Source organism: Dermochelys coriacea, chromosome 7 (genome assembly GCF_009764565.3).
Source record: "Dermochelys coriacea isolate rDerCor1 chromosome 7, rDerCor1.pri.v4, whole genome shotgun sequence".
NCBI classification, from domain to species: domain Eukaryota; kingdom Metazoa; phylum Chordata; order Testudines; family Dermochelyidae; genus Dermochelys; species Dermochelys coriacea.
In genome coordinates, this window is record NC_050074.1 from 21,758,524 (window position 1) to 21,782,036 (window position 23,513).

At 40.8% G+C, this 23,513-nt stretch overlaps 1 protein-coding gene across 2 annotated transcripts in view; it reads right to left on the reverse strand.

Annotated features, from left to right (window-relative positions):
• TXNRD3 (thioredoxin reductase 3) overlaps positions 1-23,008 on the reverse strand; it is a 33,952-nt gene extending 10,944 nt beyond the window's left edge. The window contains exons 1-13 of one of the 2 annotated variants that reach the window (XM_043519691.1): positions 22,763-23,008; positions 14,368-14,428; positions 12,531-12,638; positions 11,807-11,923; positions 9,853-9,920; positions 8,624-8,743; positions 7,948-8,090; positions 4,151-4,266; positions 3,813-4,038; positions 3,447-3,539; positions 2,856-2,932; positions 1,340-1,496; positions 939-1,046 (exon numbers count right to left, since the gene is read on the reverse strand). In XM_043519691.1, coding sequence (XP_043375626.1) covers positions 939-1,046; positions 1,340-1,496; positions 2,856-2,932; positions 3,447-3,539; positions 3,813-4,038; positions 4,151-4,266; positions 7,948-8,090; positions 8,624-8,743; positions 9,853-9,920; positions 11,807-11,877 — 1,179 coding nt within the window. In that variant the 5' untranslated portion in view covers positions 11,878-11,923; positions 12,531-12,638; positions 14,368-14,428; positions 22,763-23,008. Of the gene's footprint in view, positions 1-938; positions 1,047-1,339; positions 1,497-2,855; positions 2,933-3,446; positions 3,540-3,812; positions 4,039-4,150; positions 4,267-7,947; positions 8,091-8,603; positions 8,744-9,852; positions 9,921-11,806; positions 11,924-12,530; positions 12,639-14,367; positions 14,429-22,762 lie in introns of those variants that run through there. The other variant, XM_043519692.1, reaches the window with a different exon arrangement.
• Between the last annotated feature and the right edge of the window lie 505 nt (positions 23,009-23,513).

Sequence of the window (23,513 nt, forward strand, 5' to 3'; positions counted from 1 at the left end):
GACAAGAAGCAATGGGCTTTAATTGCAAGAAGGGAGGTTTAGGTTGGACAGTAGGAAAAATGTCCTAATTATCAGGGTGGTTAAACACTGGAATAAATTGCCTAGGGAGGTTGCAGAATCTCCATCATTGGAGATTTTCAAGAGCAGATTAGACAAATACCTGCCAGGAATGGTCTACATAATCAGCCCTGCCATCAGTGCAGGGGACTGGACTAGATGACCTCTCGAGGTCCCTTCCAGTTCTATGACTCTATAGATCAGAGGGAAACATTTGGCATTACAAGCCTAAATTACAGAGTTGAGTCTACAAAAACAATTTATTCACATACATTTGTGAAAACCTTACTAGGAGGAGGGAGACATAAGGAACTGGAATGAAGATTAAATCAGAGTCTAAAGCCCATGCCAGCAGCCCAAGAATTGGCCAGGGAGGAAAAGTGAAACAGTTTACAAAGGAACAGAGCAAATAAGAGTGAACAGAAAACAGGGGACGACTCAGGACCTCATCACCTAAAATGAACGTGCAAAGGCTTGTGGTACACAAGGGGATGAATAACTTTTTGGAGTACTGGTTCAAAGAACTTTACAGTCACTGTTCCAGTGAAGTGAAATTACCTTCCCTCATCCAATTTGGATTTCCCAGAACTCCAAGAGCCACATGGAACTATATACCTAAAGTTAAATGCTTCTGGATTTTTCAGACATCAGGTGTGTGAGAAAAATCTTTGAATCAGACCAACTTCTGCTGGTGAGAGACAAGCTTTGGAAATTGTCAGCCATCAAATAAAATACTTGACTAATGCTATAAGATTACACCGAAGTGTTTAAATAGGAATCTCCTCGATACTTGTAGTGCTCATTTAGACCAGTAGCCTGTTGAGAAGATACAATAGCACATTTAAACAGGCAGCTATGAAATGAAGACTTCAGCTTCTCACCTCTACGTTTTCCTTTCCATATTCTTCATTGGCTCTCTCTTCAGGTAATCCACAACAGCCATACTCCAAAGGAGTAAACACTGTAGTTGGTACATTGACATAGTCACACTAAAATTAAAAGAATTCAGTTTTCTTTATATTTACATATTCATATGCCTGCGTAGAGAGAGAGAGAGAGAGAGAGAGACACACACACACACACACACACACACACACACACACAAAAGAAAAAAAAAAAAAAAAAAAAAAGGAGAACAAGCTGCACCACCAAATCTTGTTTGGTTACAAACAGTCATAGTCATAGTCGCACAACACCCAACTCTCAGCCAGCACCTGCTAATCTCTTGAGGTAAATACCATGGTGAGACTGACGTTCATATTGTCACAGAATATGATCTTACCTTTATAAGGCTACCCCCAAAAAGTCTGCGAGCTAGAAGCTTGCCTGCCTGAATTGCAACTGGGGTAAGTTCAAGTTTTCCGTCCACGATATCTCCAATAGCATAGACATGAGGCACATTGGTTTGTTCCTCGTCATTTACAGGTATTTTCCCATTCCTTTTGAAAAATACCAACGAAGTCTAGATCAGTACTCTGACCTTACTTTCTCAATTCAGTTAAAGACCTATTCTACTACATGGAGACAAGAGAATACTTTCAGGCATTGCTCTAAGAGAAGAAAAGAAAGTATTTATGCCAGCTCTAGTTAGACTGTAAACTCCTTGGGCCACAGACTACTGCCTTTTCCCTCCCATACAATGCCAAACAGTCAGTACTTAAGGGGCCAGATTTTCACCTCTGCACACAAGTGTAAGTCTGACCACCACCACTGACATTGGAGAGAAATCAGGATCTGTCCTTCTATTTGATTATTATATAGCTTGCTGAAATAATAGACATCTCCCTCCTAAGCAAAAGTCTAATCTATCAGCACAGATGACAAGCAAAGTATTAAGAGCTATTTAGTCAATGGGCACTGTTGCTTTGTTCATAATGCTAACTTAATCTGGTTAAAGCAGAAAACTGAATTTAATGAGGTTCATCAATCAGAAAAATAAAACATGAGTCAGCCTTATACAAGTAGGTTATTAAACCATTTTAATATTTTAAGGGCCCTCTCTAAGAAATGCAGATGTAAAGCCTCAGTTTAATGGGTGTATTCCTGCTAAATATCTCATACACAGGCTAAGATTTTTAATCAGTAAATGCTGGTAATCAGCAATTCAACCGTACACACACAAATGGATGAAAAAAAAAAAATATTTCTATTGACAATTAGCAAAGTAAGAAAAGCTGCCCGAGAACTTAGTCTGATTTATGGATGTTTACTCCATATATTTTAAAAATGTGATGTTGACAATATCTTTTAACTGGTGTAACTTTTTGAATCTCAACTTCTGTCATTAAACAAACACCCCACTGTCTGACACCCTGTAATTTCCCACACTGAAAAAAAAAAAACCCCACACATTAAAAAATGTTCAAAACCCATACACATTTTTATGATTTTGCCAGATAATATTAATCAAGTTTTCCAAGCCTACTCATAGGTCAGTGAAGCAAAAGCATTATGACTACTACATCAGAGTAACTGAAGTAAAAGTAGTTGCTTGTAGTTCTATCATTTAAAAAAAAACTTAATATGTGCTTCAAAGTCCAGTTTTACAGGAGCGCGCGCGCGCACACACACACACACACACACACACACACACACACACTAAAATAGTGGTTTCTAGAAAAGGATATCACTTTAAAGGTAACACTCATGCTCCCTTTCTTGGGACAAAGCTATTGAAAATCTCCATGCTCAAGTATCATAAGCAGGAATTTCAAAAGTCAGTATCAATAGTTACTGGTAGGATAAAGAAGCTGAGAGCAATTCTGAAGTGAACATGCCAGACAAATTAAGATACTCACTTTTCATTGATTTTGACACCAATCTTATCTAAACCAATGTTTCTGGTACAGGCATCACGACCAACAGCTATCAAAACCTACAAAAAGTAACAAAAAAAGAAGCTATCAAGAACTCCTTTCTATCAATGTTATTCTGAGTATTCTGTTGCTTAGTTTTCATTGCAAAATTGAAAGTGAACAACTGAAGCCACATTTCCTAAAGTTGCTTAAAATGTGAAGGCGTCAGTAGTTAGCAGCAAAAAGATGACCTTGACACTAGAATAATAATCAGAACAGATAACTGATAACATGACACCATCTACAAACAGTCAACCCCCTCGTAGCAGATTAAAGTTTCAGCTATTCTGTGAACAGAGTTGCAACAGGACAGAATATCAAAATCTTGTTATTTTTCTATGGGATGTTGACAATGCTGGCAGGTTGCCAAAATTATTTAATTTCTTATTGTACCTCCCTTCGTTTCAAATAGTACAAATGATTTAAGAGCTTTAATGATAATTAACAAATATTTTACTTTGATACAAATACATATTTGTGGGCATCATTTAGTGCCTGATATCAGGGATATATTTGTAGTACAAAATTGCTTACAGTATTATATTCTCCTTCAACAACGTCTGGTCCCTCAGTAGACTGTGCTACTACTTTTAGTTTTCTAGGCGTGCCTTCCTCCAACCTTTCAATCTGTGGGAAAGAATTAATAATCTTAGTCAAGTTACCCTAACCAGCAGAGCCTTATTGCATTACACTACATATACACTACACACCTTGCTGAATGTTCAGCAATAAATGCTTTTAACATAAAAGCTTGGCCATACAGAATTTTCAGCTTATCTGCTACAGAGCTGACTCTTTTTCTGGAAGACATGTTATCACAAGATACTTGCTAAATAGCAGCCTGAAAGGGAAGGATTAGCCAGAATGCAAGAAAGAAGAGAAACAAGTGAAAGTACTTGCCCGAGTAGGTACAAATTTCCTGATGAATTTAACACCATGAGTTTCCATGTAGGCACCTGCTCTCTCTGCCATTTCTTGGTCAAAGCCTCGAAGAAGGATGGAGCGCACCATAACTGTGACATCCAAACCAATGCCAGCAAGAAATCCTGCACACTCCAGAGCCACATAGGAGGCACCTACAATTAGAGTTTTTCCAGGGCAGTAAGGCAAGGAGAAGAGGTCATCGCTGAAAAGAATCACAGAAAACACCATTTTACAATTAAGCTTTGTTTCAATTTGCATGTGCAAAAGTAGACAGAAGGGAAGACTTATTAACTGAGACTAACATCTCATCTCACCTAGTAATGCAGTATTCTTTATCCCCAGGGATACCCAAATATCGGGGCCTTTCCCCTGTTGCTAGGACAAATGTCTGTGCTGTGTGAAAAGTTTCCTGTCCTTTCCTGGTGGTTGCCTGAGAAACAGGGGAAAAACAAAACAAAACAAAAAACACAAACACAATTATAGAACTACTGTATTCTTAGATGCCAGGAATAACTTGTGTGTCACAAGGCCTACCTGCAACAATAAAAACGTCAACTTTATCAAGCAGCTGATAAATGCAATAGGATTTAGAAAGGAGTCTTGATAACAGATGGAGCCAAGTGAAAAGCCATTATACTGTAGAGCTACCATGTAGTTCAGTAAAAAGGATTTCTTAAGAGTTACATCCATTGTTAATGGATTTACATGGGGAAAATACACAAGACTACATTCCCCACACTAGCTGCACTGAATAACAAAGTTATCAGCTGACTTGGGCAGGGCTCAGAAGGTTCAAGCTAATAACTTAGATTTTACATTTAATAAGGAGAAAGACTGAAAGTTTCTTAAAGAACTTGAAATAAGAGTTCGATGTTGATGCTAGCGGCAAAACAGATTTTATCCAATAATTTTGAGGCTTGTGTAGGAGTAGACTAGAAAAGTACTTTAAGACAGGCCAATACCTCAGGTGGGAAGAAACAAAGGATGGTTTATTTTAAGTTTCCCTCAACTCTAAGGCAGTCAGTCTTTGGGACTTCATATTGCAAAATCCTCTTTTTGAAAGGGGTTTGAGAAACTACAAATCAACCTGTGGGAAAAGGAATGTCAGATTTGTCTTCCTGCAAGTAGCGGCTTTAAAAAAAAAAAAAAAAAAAAAAAAAAAAAAAAAGGTCTGCTCTACTTTCCTGTATTGATGGCCCAGCTCAGTACCAAACTTGTATTAAATGAACACCTGGAAATTGAATTTCTTCTATAACATTGGTAAAAAATAAGCCAACTAGTTTACTCCTCATTCAGTGCAACCTTCTGGATTTAAATTGTGTGGAGGCTGGACCAAATCAAACTACCTACATCATGGTCAGGCAGATGTACCCAGTGAACCTACATGATGTAAAATTGTATTCATTGCTGCATCCCTAACTGGATAAAACCCTGGTCCAATCTGATAATACCTGCTGTGCAGTACAAATTAAGTGTATACTTGTCTTGTGGCTTCATTTCTATGCCATACACAGAATACTATTCCAACTCCATCATATCATGGAAGGGATCTGAACTTGAGGAACAAGCAAGGTTTTGGATATGGCTCTTTATTTAGAGAATTCCCCTATCCTCCTTCATGTTTTTAACAAAAAAGCTTTTGATCGGTAAGCCATTTGTGCGTTTTCTAAAATGAACACTCCTCTTCCAAACTAATTTTAATGCTTTCTTGGCTCAGTATGCAGTATTATTCATAGTTACTCACCGAGATTAAGATTCCATTTCAGTGACGTTATGAGGCAAGAGGCAAGTTACAAATAGAAAGCAAGTTTTAACTTGATTCAACTATCCAGGGATTTTGAATGAAAGATACAGTAAACTCCGGATTCTTAAATGCTATAGATTTAAGTTACACCGATTATCTATAAACATTAAGGCAATTTAATAGTTATGTTTCATAGCTTTTCATTTAAAATTTTGGAATTGAGTCACAGTTTGTTACATACTCAAGCTCTACCTCTCTACTTATGCAAGATTCTCTATTTGCAGATCCCCGCATTACTTCTACATAACTGGTATTAGTATGCAAGTATTATGACAGTGGTTACTGGAGTATAAATTCTACTTAAATCAGTAAATTATTCCTGTAATTTTAATTCTTTAAGCGAGATAAGTAAAGATCATACAGTAACTCCTCACTTAGAGTCGTCCTGGTTTAACGTTGTTTCGTTGCTGATCAATTAGGGAACATGCTCATTTAAAGTTGTGCATGCTCCACTATTACGTTGTTTGGCTGCCGGCTTTCTCCACAGCTGGCAGCCTCCCTACTCTCCCCCTCCCCCCCCAAAGTGCCTCCCGCCCCCTGGCAGACCCCACAAATCAGCACCTTCCCCCTCCTGCCGGGGGCAATCAGCTGGCTTGCAGCATTAGGGGGGGAGTGCAGCAAGGACTTAGCGCACAGGCTCCTGCATCCCTCCTGAACACCGCAAACCAGCTGATTGCCCCGGGCAGGAGGCAGGGGAGAGAAAGGGAGAGCATGCGTGCCAAGTCCTTGCTCCCCCGTAAATGCAACAAGCCAGCTGATTGATTGCCCTGGCCAGGAGGAGCGAGGACAAGGATGCAGCCTGTGAAGTAAAAGGGAGGGAGGGAGAGAGAGGCAGGTCAAGTGTGGGGGCTTGGAGGAAGGAGTGGAGTGGGCGGGGCTGAGGGTTGAGCCCCCAGCCCCTGGTGCTTGCAGAGTAGGGAAGCTGCTGCCACTGCTGCGCAACATGCTTCTCCTAGCCTACAGCACCTTCAACCTCCTTGTCTGCCCTCATCTCCAGTGCCAGTGGCTGTGCCTGTGCAGGGTAAGGTAGGGGCACCTTACAACTATAGTACTGTACTGTACGCTTGTAAGCACACAGTACATGCAACTACTCCCGTGCAACGATTCACTGTTGCTTTAAGACCCAACGGCCCTGCTTGGGAATAGGGCTCTACACCAAGTGCTTGTGAGGCCACCAGCTGCCTGCAAAGCAGCTGCAGGTGGTGCACAGCAGAGGCCCTGCCTTGCTGCAGAATAAATATTTTATCTGCTCCCCCCTCTTTGCTGGAGGGAGATAAGAACACAGGGGGTGGTAGTCCCCCCAAGCAAGTTACGGGAATAGCATTCCAGCGCCTGCTTCGCTGTAGCAAGGGGGACAAGCGGTGTAGAGCTGCACAGAACCTGGCCCTGCTCCCTTGAAAGCATGTGAAACGCACAGGAGCTTTGCCATTCACTTTAATGCTAGCTGCATGTCTCTGCCCCTGCATGCACACAGCAGAGAGGGGCACAGCCCTGGAGCAAGTGTTATTTTCCTCCTCTTACTACATTGGATACAATGCTGCCCGGGTCCTGAGTGCATGGTTACTAGGGGAGATACAGCAGGGCCACTTTTCCAGGGCACCCTGGAAGAGAGGCCTTTGGTCCTTCAGCACGGCTCCTGTGAAAGTAAGAACCTCCATAAACTAGTCCTAGCCTAAACTCACAGGGCTTCCAAAAGGGGAGCAAATTACCATGGAGAAATGACATGGGTTTTCCAAATTCTGTCTCTTGCAATAGTTTTAGATTCATAGATACTAAGGTCAGAAGAGACCATTCTGATCATCTAGTCTGACCTCCAGCATCAGTTGACTGTTGCTGCATGACCCCGGCCACTCCAGGCTGAAGGGAGTGAAGAGTAGCACATGCTCCTCTGGACACGCATCCATCACCCAGCATCATGAGTCAAAAACGTCCAGCAAGTGATAGTGGAGTGCCTAGCAGTAGCAGTACCAGTAGCAGCAAGAAAACCACAAGACCCCTTAGTTTAAAGTTGTTTAAAAAACTTATACCTGTATTAAATTGCTTGTTTAAAATGTATATAATGCCTTTTGTCTGTCAAAAATTTTTTCACTGGAACCTAACATCTTCCTTCCTCCTCCCCTCCCCATTTACATTAATTCTTACGGAAATGGATTCACTTCACATAGTTTCACATAAAGTTGCATTTTTCAGGAACATAACTACAATGTTAAGCGAGGAGTTACTGTATTAAGCTGAAACCTTTTTATATACTAGGTTTCAACTAAAGAGCAGTTTTAGGACACATGGTGAGCGATTCTTAACAGGTACCTTTATTTTGTGTGGTTCGATGAACTCTGCATAGGCATTGATGTATGTCACAGTCTTCTCTCTCAAGGACACCCTGTAACCCCAAGTTAAAGAGCCTATGTAGTTCTGAATTGCTTCTACCATAGTCTCCCAGTTGTGTTTAACTAAAATAGAAACAAGCTTACAGTTAAAAAGAAACTGAAGTATAAACACACTAACTTCATCAACATCAATAGAAGCTTACAGTAAATTGTAAATAGTTGCTAATTAGTCATAACTCAAATGATGGCAATACTATAGGTTAAGCAATGCCACATTGTATACTACTTGTGCTTGCTGATTTAAATACACATTTCATGTAATAAGTAATATATAAAGTATCCCTAGAAAAACTTTAATATCTATCAGACATAAAAATGGCTCGTCTCTCTTAGCACTATTTGCAAAGTTATCTGGGTTTATGAAACCCAAACTACAAGTAACCCAACAAGCTAGGTTATACAAGTTATGGTGGAATGAAGCCTCAAAACAGGTTTAAGTGCCTTCATAAAGAGATTTTGGGGGAGAGGGAGGGAAAAGTTGTTCAAGTGGCAAACTGAATTCTATTTAGTCACTTCAATACTAAAAGCATTCTTATGTAAGCTCAAACAAAAGTTCTGATTTGCATCCTTCCCCACCAGTGTTCAGTGTTATTGACCTTGCTCATCATACTCCCAGCCAAATTTCCTTGAATCTTGAAGTGCCTGTCCCAGAAGTGCAGCTTGATGCATGAGTTTCTTAGGAATACAGCCTACATTTACACAAGTGCCACCAAGTCCTGTGATGGAAAGAAAGAAAGTTTAATATTATTATCAGCATTAACTTTAGATGTGCACTTCTGCCTTTTACAACATGGTTTATGTACTCCACTGTCTATCCATCCATTAGTATTACTTTCTGTACACATGCAAGCAATGGATGGAGAACTTCCTTTACAACTACATACCTTCCAATGCAGTATGTAATTGGACAAGTGACATTTTTTTACTTAAGCAATAACATTTTAACTTTAACTCCAACACCAAGCAGGTTACATAAGTAAAGCTTTAAGCATAGGCCCAACACATTCACATATATAAAGTAGTTCTGGACTAATTCACCGCCACTTATTCTGTAGTCAGACAGAACAGAATAACACTTTCATGACACCTAAGTAGTGCAAGAGACCAGTCTGCAGTGTTAACTACGCCTATTCTATGGAGTCAGAGACAGAGCTAAATTTCAAAAAACAAACAAAGGGCAAACATTCCTCTTACGAATGATTGTAAGAAATTCAACATGTGCTTTCTTCAGAACAAGAGAATAACACTTCTCTACACAACAGAGTTTACTTATGGAAAGGATGACCACTGATCTGTTCTATAGGAGCCAGGATCAAAAAATGTGAAAACAGCAAAGAGCAAGGTCAAGAGAAAGTGAGGAATGTATCTCAGTGCTAAGCACTTCAGCTAAAATAATAAGAGATGATACTGTAATTCAGCCACTCTCACATGTGAAGCCAATTCAAACTAACATTTTCATCTAAGGAGCTCAAAATGTGCTTGAGCATGTATCAGCTTCCCTATAAGTGATTAAAATGTTTAAGATTTAAAAAGGGAAGGTTACGTAGCAAAGAATTTAGTGAAAACATGAAATCCAAGAGTTGTTAATAAGAAATTGAAGTAAATAATGAAATACAGGCTGGATAGAAAAATTCATCTAAAACAGGCAGGTTGAGTGAGGTTTATTTCCTCCATCATTTATGTTGTAGGATCACACAGCCTCATGTCCATACAACTAGCATACTACAGGAATGCAAAACCTTGAAACTAAATAATTTAAGCAATGCTTGACATCAGCATTTTAATCTATGCATATATATTGTGATTTGAGGCTAGGACCGCTTACCCCATGAAGTACCCGAAGGTGTTGGTACAATATATCTAGCACCATGACCTTTTTTCCTAAGCAGCTTCCTTAAAAAAAAAGAAGTCAGACACGAACTGATGAACTTCTCCATTGCTTTTTCATGCTAAAAGCTTTCCCTGATCATTGACGCATGTCCTCCAACGTGCTTGTCAGATGGAAGGCATTTCTGATGACCGTCTTAGTACCACTTACCCTTCTCTCAGTAATGCCATCAGTGCTTGTGATAAGTGTGGGAATTTTGGTAATACTTTTACAATATTCTTGTGCACCTCAGTTCCCCTGTGCTTTGTATTACCTTTAGAGGAAAGGGACTCTGTGTTAGACTCATGTGGCTGCTTGGTAAGAGACCAGAATAATTAATGAACTGAATAGAGCCTATGCATGTGAATGGAGGATCTGGAAGAAACCGTGAAAACCTCAATGGCTGGGACTGTCACACCTAGCAATCTATAGCCAAGAGGAGGAGATTCTCCTCCGCCCCCACCTCTCTGCAGGTAAGCACAGCAAAGGCAGAGATGAAGAATGTGTGAAGGTGTCAAATGTCTGATAGAGCTGGATACACAGACAGGAGGAACCTGGAGACTAACAGTATGTCTACACTACAGTTTCTACTGAATGCATCAGACGAAGTGAGCTGTAGCTCATGAAAGCTTATGCTCAAATAAATTTGTTAGTCTCTAAGGTGCCACAAGTATTCCTTTACTTTTTGCAAATACAGACCAATACGGTTGCTACTCTGAAACTACAGTTTATGTCAGCATAACTTAGGTCACTTAGAGTGTGAATAAACCCCCTTAAACAGCATTATGTTGGTGGGAGAACCATAGCTTCTGCCATTCATGGAGGTGGTTTTATTATGCTGATGGGAAAGCTCTCTCCTGTCAGCATAGAATGTCTTCACCAGATGCACTGCAGCAGAGTGGCTGCATCAGCACAGCTGTGTCGCTGTACATGTAGACGTGCCAAGAACAAAAAGGGGACAGAGGGCCAGGATAAGCTCAGGGGAGCAGGACCTGGCAGAGCCCTAGCTCCTATCAACAGGAATCATATCCTAAGCCTCCATCTCATGCTAACCTAAAGACTTTTAGATTCTGTATTCCAGGTATTAAAATTGGTATCTTGTTTTAAAAAGGCTTCTTACTGTTTCTGCAGATATTTTATGCTCGGAAGGGGTAGGAACAAGTCTCCCACAGGAGTCTGGCTTGGCTGGACTTATTGAAGGGAACCACAAATAACTGGGCCTACAGGTACCAGCTTCGGAATCATGGAGGCTGTGGGCCTTTGGGTCTGGCACTAAAGGGCTACTTCGAAGAGACTGGTTATAGGCTGGGGCATAGACCAGACTGAGAATCTATGACAGCACCTAACTCAATCAGAAGCTGCAGAGGAGCAGAGCAGCCGGATTTTCACTTCCAACCATCTGAAGATATGTATCACACGTGGAGAAGAAATATCTAGAAGCAACCCTATATATCAGCCTGCACTGTCAACAGTAATTATCTAAAGGGAATGTTATGCATATGTTAGTCATCCCCATCCTCCACTGCCCAGCCAAAAGTAGTATCAATACTTTGAACCTTCAACCCTTCTGAACGAGCTACCGAAACAAAGGCTGCTATTTCCTTAAGTTCCTTATTTTTACTCGTCCAGGAGGAAGTCAACAAAGTTGAAAGACTGAAGCAAAAAGTGACTATATTATGGGAAAGAATCTGGCCCAAAGTTCTGAAATATGAGCTCCTGAAGGAGTGCATGTTACACTACAGTTACATCAGTGTTCAACCCATTAAATTTCAAAGGAATGGGAAGACTCATTGAAATATAGACCATATTGCATTAGAACAACAGGTGCACAGAACAGTTTCAGGAGAAATCTTGTATGTACAGTTGATATATAGGCGAAATTCAGTGTACAAGTGCAAACCCAAGTGCATACCTTGGAACATGCAAGTCCGCCAGAGCCACCACCAACAACAATAAGATCGTAATCATAAACTTCTGCATCATCTCTGCAATTCCCTAGCACATTCTGCAATGAGCCACTCTGGTAAGCCTGTAACAAACATATGGGTTACTCACATACCTATATGTTCAAGTGTGAATTACACAGCTTTTTCATGACCTAGCTCATCATGTCTGATGCTCCTACCCTAATTTTGGATTCTTTATTAAAGAGGATCATTAGCACAGTGTTTTCAAATCTGGAGGCTAGAAAGGGAGTTCTCACATGATACTTAAATTTCACAATTATAAAACTTTCACAGGACTGTGTTCTCATTTTCTGCTTCTAAAGTTATGTTTAAGTCACACAGCAAAAGCTACATACCAAAAAAACCAAGTCAAGAAATCATTACCCATTGCTCACTCCATTTGTAATTCTACCCATTATATAGAACATCAAGAAGGCAGGAATTAAAAAAGGTTGTAGAAGGATGGAACAACTGTCTCTCCTTTTAATACTGAATTTTTTATTTAGTTTCCTTCTTGACATTATGGGACTGCAGTAAGTATGCTTTAAGTTAGTTCACTAGCGTACTTTGAAACCAGTGGTTGCAAAAGAGATATCAAGTGACTGGACTGTATTTAAAAATGAAGACAAGTTACCTAGTCAGTTCATTTCTAGTCACAGCTAATTTCAAACTCAAGAAAAGCAAGATTACCTGAAAGTTTTATCATATCCACCTATGTGTGTTTCATTCACAAACACATTGGGCACAGTCCTCTGGCTAGTCATTCTACTAACACTTGCTGAATATTGGGTCCATCATCTAAGGATTAAAAAAAAAAAAAACAAAAACACATACACCACTAAGAGTTTGAAACAATCCTCACTGAAAGTGCACTTAAAATGTATGGGTTTTTTAAAAACTAGAACTGAAATGCAGTTTGTTGAAAAAACACATAAACCCTCCATAAAATCAACGTATTTGTTTCAGACATGGCTAATTTGTAGACACATTCTTCAAAAGCACAAGCTTTGAAACAAAAGAAGATTTTTCAAAGGTTGTACCTCCCCACAAGAGTATGCGTCTAGATGGATGGAATGAACTAAAGCTTCACAAACCTAAATGTGAGATGGTTTCCAGGTAGTGTTTAAGTCACTGAGTTCACAAGGAAGCCACATGTTGCTTGAGATTTGCCTATTTGAGAGAGACTACCTCCCTGCCTATGTATATTGTCACAGTCATATCAGTGGAGGCATTTGAGCTAACTCAATACAAAAAACAAAAAACAAAAAAAAAAAAACCCCACCACAAACTGCTGGCAGGGTGCTCTTCATTAGGCCCCTTGGACTTTGGAACTTGTTCACCCTTTGTTGGAAATACCCAGAATTCATAGACCTTCTGGGCACATTACTACACTAATTTCATAGGGTCTTTTGGAGACCAGATGTTACTTCAGATTAGTTTTAGGGAAGGCGAGTATTTCTTTCGAAGCTTCAATTACTGCTGGTTTTGACAATAGTTGTCCTTTTAAACAACTGTCAACATGGAACATGCTCGGGATAGGCATCTTCTTGGTGGCTTTATGAAATCTAAATATAGTCCAGCCAGTACAGAAATGGGTGTGATTAATTGTGGGAATATACACTTTTGTATGTTAATCCACTCAAGACAGCGCCAATAATCTCAGGAGCTGAAAATGGAGCATAGCCATAATTAGAAACCCTTAACACACAATCACCATCCAAAAACGCAAGATGGACTCAGCAAATCCATATGTTATTACAGTTCCCTTTGCCAGACTAGGATCCATTTACTGTGCGGGAACCTCTCTAGCATAGAGAGAATGCTAAACCAAAAGGGGAAACTTCAGTGCGAGTCAGTCAGTACATTTTAAAACTATTCAACACAATGTTTTTTTGACATTATGAAGTATAAATTGGTAAACGGTATAAGTAGCAAAGTTTTAAATCAAATATGACCACTGAAGTTTCTATATATATTCAGAATCTTACAATCAATTAATGCCCAGTAAATTCCTAACTGTTTTCTCAAGAACTAAAGTAATTTTAATACAAGACTGTACTGTAACCTCAGAACTCCTAGCTTTAATAAAAGCTGGCACTGGCTACAGCCTGAGCAATGAAATTTAGTCGTTCGTCTCCCCGCCCAAACTCCAATGACTCAGCAAATTTCTTCACAAAGGTCACTTCTAAGTCAAATAAAAGATTAACAGTTCATCTAGGAAACAAAAAAAAGTAACTTGGGGAAAGCTTGACTTTTCCTGCAAGACAGAACAGTGGGTAATTCCTGACACCGCCATCAAACTTCTATTTGATTAAATAAATCAGGTTTTGTTTGTTTTTTTTAAAGTGCCTTGTAATATAAGAGTTTAGCATGTATTTTAAATGCTGTTGTAACTTGCACCAAACGAGGCATCATTCAAGAGAGAATTAGTGTTTCTGATCAGTACAAGACAGTTTATAGGAAGAGAGTAGATTAAGGGATGAAATATATATATCCATGCTCAACACGAGCTGTCATTTTTACTTACCAGTTAAATCCAGTTCCAAAGCATAGTAGTCTACTCCCATAGAATTAAAAAGTTCTTTCACCTGTAACAAACCAGAATAGTTTCATTTGATATCTACTATTGGAACACAAGGGCACTGCATTTTCCCAAGTCAAAGATTTGATATTTAGATGTAGTTTAGGACCAAGATCTGCTATTGAACATGATTACATTAGATACACTGTTTTAAGACACTGAGTTATGCAGATACTAAGTCATTACTTCCAAGTAATTTTCAGAAGCAGCCCCTTTGCTATCTCATGTGATTTCACCACCACAGGTGGTACATTCACACTACAAACCATAAAAGAAAAGGAGTCCGTGGCACCTTAGAGAACTAACATATTAAAGCTACGTGTTCGTGAGCTACAGCTCACTCATCGGATGCATTGGTGGAAAAAGCAGAGGAGAGATTTATACACCACACACACCACCACACACACGAGAACATGAACCCTGGGTTATCATACCACTGAGGGAAGGTTTCAGAGTAGCAGCCGTGTTAGTCTGTATTCGCAAAAGAAAAGAGGTACGTGGCACCTTAGAGACTAACAAATTTATTAGAGCCTAAGCTTTCGTGAGCTACAGCTCCTTCATCGGAGGGCATTTGTGGAAAAAGCAGAGGAGAGATTTATATACCACACACACAGAGAACATGAAACAATGGGTTTTCATAACACACTGTAGGAGGTGATCACTTAAGATGAGCCATCACCAGCAGCAGGGGGGGGGAAAGGAGGAAAACCTTTCATGGTGACAAGCAACAAGTAGGCTAATTCCAGCAGTTAACAAGAATATCAGAGGAACAGTGGGGGGTGGGGTGGGAGGGAAATACCATGGGGAAATAGTTTTACTTTGTGTAATGACTCATCCATTCCCAGTCTCTATTCAAGCCTAAGTTAACGGTATCCAGTTTGCAAATAATTCCAATTCGCAGTCTCCCGTTGGAGTCTGTTTTTGAAGTTTTTTGTTGAAGGATAGCCACTCTTAGGTCTGTGATCGAGTGACCAGAGAGATGGAAGTGTTCTCCAACTGGTTTTGAATGTATAATTCTTGACGTCTGATTTGTGTCCATTCATTCTTTTACGTAGAGACTGTCCAGTTTGGCCAATGTACATGGCAGAGGGGCATTGCTGGCACATGATGGCATATATCACATTGGTAGATGCGCAGGTGAACGAGCCTCTGATAGTGTGCTGATGTGATTAGCCCTATGATGGTATCCCCTGAATAGATATGTGGACAGAGTTGGCAACGGGCTTTGTTGCAAGGATAGGTTCCTGGGTTAGTGGTTCTGTGTGTGGTGTGGTTGCTGGTGAGTATTTGCTTCAGTGGGGGGGTCTGTAAGAAGGACTGGTCTTGTCTCCCAAGATCTGAGGAGAGCGATGGCTCGTCCTTCAGGATAGGTTGTAGATCCTGATGATGCGTTGGAGAGGTTTTAGTTGTGGGCGGTGATGGCTAGTGGCGTTCTGTTGTTTTCTTTGTTGGGCCGTCCTGTAGTAGGTGACTTCTGGGTACTCTTCGGCTCTGTCATCTGAATGAACTAAAACCTCTCAACCTCTTTTTCCCCAATGCATCCGATGGTGAGCTGTAGCCACGAAAGCTTATGCTCTAAAATGTAGTCTCTAAGTGCCACGGGTACTCCTTTTCTTTTTGCGATACAGACTAACAGGCTGCTACTTTGAAACACTACAAACATAGTTTGACTAGTGCAGTAGGCGCCTGTCCTGCTTTAATCTAGCCATTGCGGGAACAAACAGAGCAAAGCCATGGAAGCCTGCACTTTACCGCTTGTTAGTAACCCAAGTACAGGGTCCCTGGCAAGCTTCCTGAGATGGTTCACCTACAATGAAGTTTGGCTGCACTAGCTGGATTAAAGCAATACCAGCACTACAATCATATGTTCATTTTCGGTGTAGAAGTATGTTTAGGTATCACACAGGATTCAGACTTTGGTATCCAACCCATGTTCTCCTGAAGGAGATGGGAGAACTTTGTCTACAAAAAAAAAAAACAAACAAACAAACAAACAAACTTAGTAGCAGAGATTGTTTTTTAACCCCTTATATCGTGTCAGAAGTAACCAGACCAAGACATCTGAGGTAGCCGCTTTGAAGTAGGTGTAGAGGATAGAAAACCAAGGGTCATTTAGTAAACAGATATACACATATGGCCAAAGAGTCTTTGGGGATGGGAAAGTTTTGTGAGGAAGCTATTAAGTAGCAAATTAGGTTTGAAATCTAGAAGTGTACTTTCACCATTTAACTGCACAGAAAATTACTAGATCCATGGCTGACAACCCACACCAGGATTAGGAACACAAAATTTACCATCTCTCAATCTTCAGACTTGGAAATGGTCAACAGTGACCCTAAAATGACGGACATTTTCTTTTACTGAACAGTTTTATTTTTTTTTTAAATGCATGCAAAAAAATTAAAAGAACTGAAGATTCCTGGTTTTGACCTATAAAATCATACATGGCTAGGTAGCTGCATTATCTGAGAGATTGCCAACAATGACAGCATGGAACAAAGGAGAGGCAATTTTTTTTTTTTAAAATAGGCATCAGGTTTAATACAAATAGTACTACTTTTGCCACACAATGGCAAGTTAAACTGTGGAACTCATTGCCATTGGATGTTGATGGCCAAAAGTAAACTGGTTCATTCAATAACTATATAAAGGATAGGTCCATCAATAGCTATTAGCCAAGATGATCAGGGATGCCAACCCATACCCACGGCAAACCCTAAACTTCTGACTGCTTGGAAGGGAAGATGGGGAGATGGCAATTAGGGAGCAGATACCTTTGATTTAAGAAAGGGTGCTGATCGCAGATTTCTCTACGAGAATTTCTCAATTTTGTTACTCATGCTCCTTTGGAACCAACGTATTTGGGCACTCCAAAAGGGCTGTTTATGTAACTTTTGGAAAAGTGGAGCTTGATGGGACTAATATTTATGGAGTAGGGGCCTTAGTCTTTTGGGGGATGCCAGTGAGTTATAACTGCTTAGCTGCTGTTTTACTTTAAATTTGTATTAAAGCAGCCTACAGGAGACAGACACCTTTTTTATGAAATAAATACAGTAGACCCTCAGAGTTACAAACACCTCAAAAATGGAGGTTGTTCGTAAATGAAATGTTTGCAACTTTGAACAAAATGTTATGGCTGTTCTTTCAAAGAAGTTTACAACTGAACATTGACTCAATACAGCCTTGAAACTTTACTATGCAGAAGAAAAATACTGCTTTCCTTTAAAAAAAAAGAAAGTAGTTTACGTTTAGCACAGTACTATACTATATTTGCTTTTTTGGGTCTCTGCTGCTGCCTGATTAGGTACTTCCAGTTCCAAATGAGGTGTGTGGTTGACTGATCAGTTCGTTTCTCTGAGGTTCTACTGTAGAACGAATAGTTCAAGTGTGGCAGCGGCACAAGGCACCACTGAACGGCTCTACTGCTAAAGAGTAGCAAGAACAGTTCTTTAGGAGAGAGAGGCAAGAACAGAGACAGAAGAGCTTTCAAATAGTTACACTCAAGAAGGGAGAGTACATTTGTCCTTTAACATTTTAGATTTTAATTTTAAGACTTTCTAACCTTGCCATCTTTATTCTCAGCCATAGGGTACTTTTCCTATAAGATCTAACTAAACTGTACAGAAAGACGATATTTGCAGTCTGTATATTGATTTGTAGCATACAAATATGCATCACACTTGAATTCAACTAAAGCATTTGTACACAGACAAGAATTCCTTAAAATTCTTACACAAGAAAAACAAAACAACAAACCATTAGGGGACAAACATTACTAGCGAGTTGCTTAACACTAAGTTTTATATGGAAAATAACTTGGAACAAAAACACTATGGTATGACAATGCACTTTTTAAAACTTTTCCTGGCAGCATTCGCTCTCATTACTTCAACCTGTTTAGCTACTTTAAACCCCATAAGGTGGAGTTAGCTAATAAGCAGTGTCCTGGGTCTGGTGTTTCATAAGTCAATTAGCATTCTTTAACAAAGTCATTATGCATTTGTACGGATGCATAATATACTAGCTGAGGGCATATCATAATCAGCAGTCATGTGAAGTAGTGGTTATTCTGTGTATCAAGTTGCTTCTACGTATCAGTATAGAGACTGCTAGCATTTGTAAGTTTTTCCATCTCATCCAGTATCAATTTCTCCATGGTTGCAAGAATTTAAAATACATGCAAGTTATTCTTGACTGGCAGTAACTGCAAGAAAATTAAATTCTGACAACTCCATTCGTGCACTGTCTACCAACTTCCTTCTCATCTTACCATTATGGATTTTCCCCTGCAATGGGTCACTGTTTCTTATTCCTGCTCCTATCTAGTCTCCTAAAAGAGCCAAAGGGCAAATAGAAGATGCATTTTCTTGACCTCATTTGTTCTCTTCAACATACTCTCTCCACCCTCCGCCTCTCTTTCCTTCTTCCTCTGCAAAGGGAAAACACACACACTAGGGACCCTTATTCCACTAAATTTCCTCAAGCATCTTTCCTTGCTCCAGATTTACCACCTGTCCCTTAATCCAGCTCCATGCACGTTCCCTTCTTCTCTTCCCCCACTAAGCCCAGAGTCAACATTGCTCCCCAGCCTACCTGCAGCAGTACTTGCCCTTCCTCTCTCTGGGACAGTAAATATAGTGCTCCCAGAGCTGGCTGTTTCCATGGAGCCAAAAAGCCTACCTACAAGGGAATCTCTGCCTCAGCAGCAGCAGGAAGGAACACTAATGAGCACAGAGTCTCGAATGACTCCACATAGATTAGTAGTAGGGCTGTCAAGCAATTAAAAAAATTGTGATTAGTCGTGCGCTTAAACAATAATAGAATACCATTTATTTAAATATGTTTGGATGTTTTCTACATTTTCAAGTATATTGATTTCAGTTTAAGCACTATATACTTTGTATTCTGTGTTGTGTTTTTTTACAGTGCAAATATTTGTAATAAAAAAAGGAAAGTATTTTTTCAATTCACCTCACACAAGTACCATAGTGCTTTATACTTTATACTCTACATAATGAAAGTTGAATTACAAATTTAGAATTATGTACAAAAAACTGCACTCAAACACAACATAATGCAAAACTTAGAGCCTACAAGTCGACTCAGTCTTGCTTCTTGTTTAGCCAATCGAGTTTGTTTACATTTGCAGGAGATAATGCTGCCTGCTTCTTGTTTACAATGTCACCTAAAAGTGAGAATGGATGTTTGCATGGCACTGGTCGCAAGATATTTTCGTACTAGGTGCGCTAAAAATTCGTATGTCCCTTCATGCTTCATCCACCATTCCGGAGGACACGCATCCATGCTGATGACAGGTTATACTCAACAACAATCCAAAGCAGTGCAGACCAATGCATATTCATTTTCACCATCCGAGTCGTATGCCACCACAGAAGCTCGATTTTCTTTTTTTGGTGATTTGGGCTCTGTAGTTTTTGCACCAGTGTTGCTCTTTTAAGACTTCTGAAAGCATGCTCCACACCTTGTTCCACTCAGATTTTGGAAGGCACTTCAGATTGTTAAACCTTGGGTGAGTGCTGTAGCTATCTTTAGAAATCTCACATTGGACCCTTCTTTGTGTTTTGTCAAATCTGTAGTGAAAGTGTTCTTAAAAGAACAACATGTGCTGGGTCATCATCCAAGACTGCTATAACATGAAATATACGGCAGAACGTGGGTAAAACAGAGCAGAGACAGTCACAAATTTAATTAACACATTTTTTTTTTTTTAAATAAGCATCATCAGCATGGAAGCACATCCTCTGGAATGGTAGCCAAAACATGAAGGGGCATACGAATGTTTAGTATATCTGGCACGTACATACCTTGCAATGCGGCTACAAAGTGCCAGGTGAACACCTGTTCTCACTTTCAGGTTTCAGAGTAGCAGCCGTGTTAGTCTGTATTCGCAAAAGAAAAGGAGTACTTGTGGCAACCTTAGTCTCTAAGGTGCCACAAGTACTCCTTTTCTTTTCACTTTCAGGTGACATTGTAAATAAGAAGGGATAGCATTATCTCCTACAAATGTAAACAAACTTGTTTGTCTGAGCAAGAACTAGGAATGAGTGGACTTGTAAAACTTCAGAGCCTACATTGTTTTGTTTTTGAGTGCAGTTATGTAACAACAACAACACAATATACATTTATAAGTTGCACTTTCAAGACAACGGTATTACACTCCACTACTTGTATGAGTTGAATTGAAAAATACTATTTCTTTTGCTTATTTTTACAGTGCAAATATTTGTAATCAAAATAATATAAATTGAGCATTGTACACTTTGTATTCTGTGTTGTAAATGACATCAATATATTGGAAACATGTAGAAACATATCCATTGAAATTTATTACATATTTGTTATTCTATTGGTTAACAGTGCAATTAAAACTGCAATTAATTTTTTTTTTTAAATCATGATTAAGTTTGAGTTCATCGCATGAGTTAACTGTGATTAATCGACAGCCATTTCCCCTCAACTGGAATAGCTCTTGGAGCACCAGCAACAGGTGAAGTGTAAGGTAGAAAAAAAAGAAAGTGTTTACAAAAAAATTTTTAAAATATGACAATGCCATCTAACTGGACTCCAAGACATTGCTAAAAAAGGGTGCTAACACTCTACAACTAATATTGCAACTGTTGATAGACCAAACAGAACTGCTAAGCAGTAGACAAAGTGAGGCAGATGAGCATCAATTGTTGGATTCCTCTCTTAGTGGGTATTTCCAATACAGACTCACCAAGAAAAAGAATCCTCTCTAGAAAAAAAACTTTGCTATGCCTAAAAAGAGATTTCATCTACCACCCTACGTCACTTCACTTGCTCAAAATTCTGTAAAAAGACTATTAGAAAGATTTTTGAAAGTCTACATAACACTTAGCAACAGATGATGATATTTTCAGGAACCAAGATGATGTTCTTATCTGAAGTACCTCCTACATTCTGACATTTTAGCTTGGACCTGAATTAGGTCTAAATGTAATTTTATGTCAACTAGAACAAAAACACAATCATTGGGATTCTTCTTTCTACAGTAATATTACAAGACTCCATTGTAACATCCCATTTACACACACAGATCCAAGTTCAGGGTATGAAAACAGAGGAATGACTACCAGGGAACCAAATTTCAATGTAAAATATAGTTAGAAAAATGCTACTAGAAGTACTGCCTAATATTCCAACTTTGCTTTTCCTCACCACATAAGATTTTTGAGTTTTAAAAAAGGTTTCACTTTTAAGTGAAAATTCAACAAGTATTTGAGAATCAATCAAGATGTGCATAAATCTGCACCAAGATTCTGCAGTTAGAATTTGACAGGCAATTGTTTATGATGCCTAGGGAAGGCCTTGCAGGTTTGTTTTTTTGTAGCTACTTTGGTTCTCCAGTTCAAGCTTAGCTTTGTCAGCTAGCGAAGCAGACTAGACCTAGAAAGACATAGGTATGTATTACCAAGTAGTGCCAAAATAAAAATCCTTGTTCTGGCCACTGCAATGGTTAGCAACTTTTTTGTTTATTATAACACCGATTACAGCATTGACATGAAGAAAACGAGGACTTGTGGCACCTTAGAGACTAACGCCACAAGGACTCCTTTTCTTTTTGCGAATACAGACTAACACGGCTGCTACTCTGAAACCTGTCAGTATTGACATAATACAGAATTACCATTCAACAACATAAGAGCAAGTCAGTGATAAGTCTGCCTTGCCAACAGCTCAAAGGGGACAGGAAGCTCAAGCTTGCTGACAGCTTAGCTTCATCCAGATTGGTTACTAAAGAGATGCCCTCTGCTGGAGCATTTGAGGAGCACAACCAACCCCCCCCCCCCAACCCCATTTCCCTGAATAGTGGCTTTACGATTGGGCGGTAATCCACGAACCAGTGCACTGGGGGGGCATTTGCCCACTTCTGCCCATTTGGTCTCAGCTAAGGCAAGAAGCGCGAGCTCCCGTTTGCAGTTGGCCGGTTCCTCGCGCCAGCGTAAGTCGGGAGCCAGGTCCGGGCTCTGGAGCGCGAGCTCTGTTGGAATGGCAGCCTGTGACGAATACCTGCCCTCCGAGAGGGCGGGAGGGAGACACTGGGCCTCCAGGCTCCCGGCCGCGCTCAGCAAAAGGCGTGGGGAGCTCAGTGCAAACCCTCGCACCGGCCAGCTGCACCGGGCCTAGAGCCCGCCTCAGGTCGCCCGGAGGGAACCCGCCCGCCCCAGAACTGGTGATTAGGGCCCCTCCCCCGCCCCCAGCGGCAGAGCGCGAGCCCCCGCGGGGGCAACTGCCGGGAGGCCTCCTCCCGCGGCGCGTGTGCGCGGCAAGGCCCACCCCGGGCGCCCGCGCGCCACACCTTGGTGCTGCAGGGGCAGTAGCTCTTGCTGAAGATCGCGACCCGGTGAGAGCGGATCAGAGTCCGGACACGGAGCCGCAGCGCATCCCAGTCCGGCAGCCGGACCTGGCCCGGGGGCGGCATGGCAGCGGCAGCGGCAGCGGCAGCAGCAGAGTGAATAAAAGGCAGCTCCGCGCGCTCCACTCGCACCAGCCGACACGCGCAGACACCGGTACTTAGTTGCCCTTTAGCCCCGCCTCTTTCCTTCCAGAGAGGGCGGAGGGGAGGAAGAAGGAGGCTGGAAGAGTCTACTCGGGATGCGGCCGGGGTGTGCGTTAACCTGCGCCTGCCACATACTGACCAATGGACTGAACCTGGGAGGGAGAGTCCAACATCAGCCCCGCCTCGCCCCGCTAGGAAAACTTGGGACAGCCCAAGAAGGGAGAGCATGCGCACACGCGGCAGGCTCCTCCAGTTGTTTGGGTGGTGTCCTCACCTGCAAACCTTGTAGCTTCTGTCCTTAGGGCTCGTGAGTTCTAGTCCCAGCTCTGGGAAGCGAATGGGCTCTAGTGATTTGAACCAGAGAGGAAGGACTCCTGGGCGCTTTTTCTGTCTGTTTCAGAGTAGCAGCCGTGTTAGTCTGTATCCGCAAATAAAACAGGCCTACTTGTGGCACCTTAGAGGCTAACAAATTTATTAGAGCACAAGCTTTCGTGAGCTACAGCTCACTTAAAATGCATCCGATGAAGTGAGCTGTGGCTCACGAAAGCTT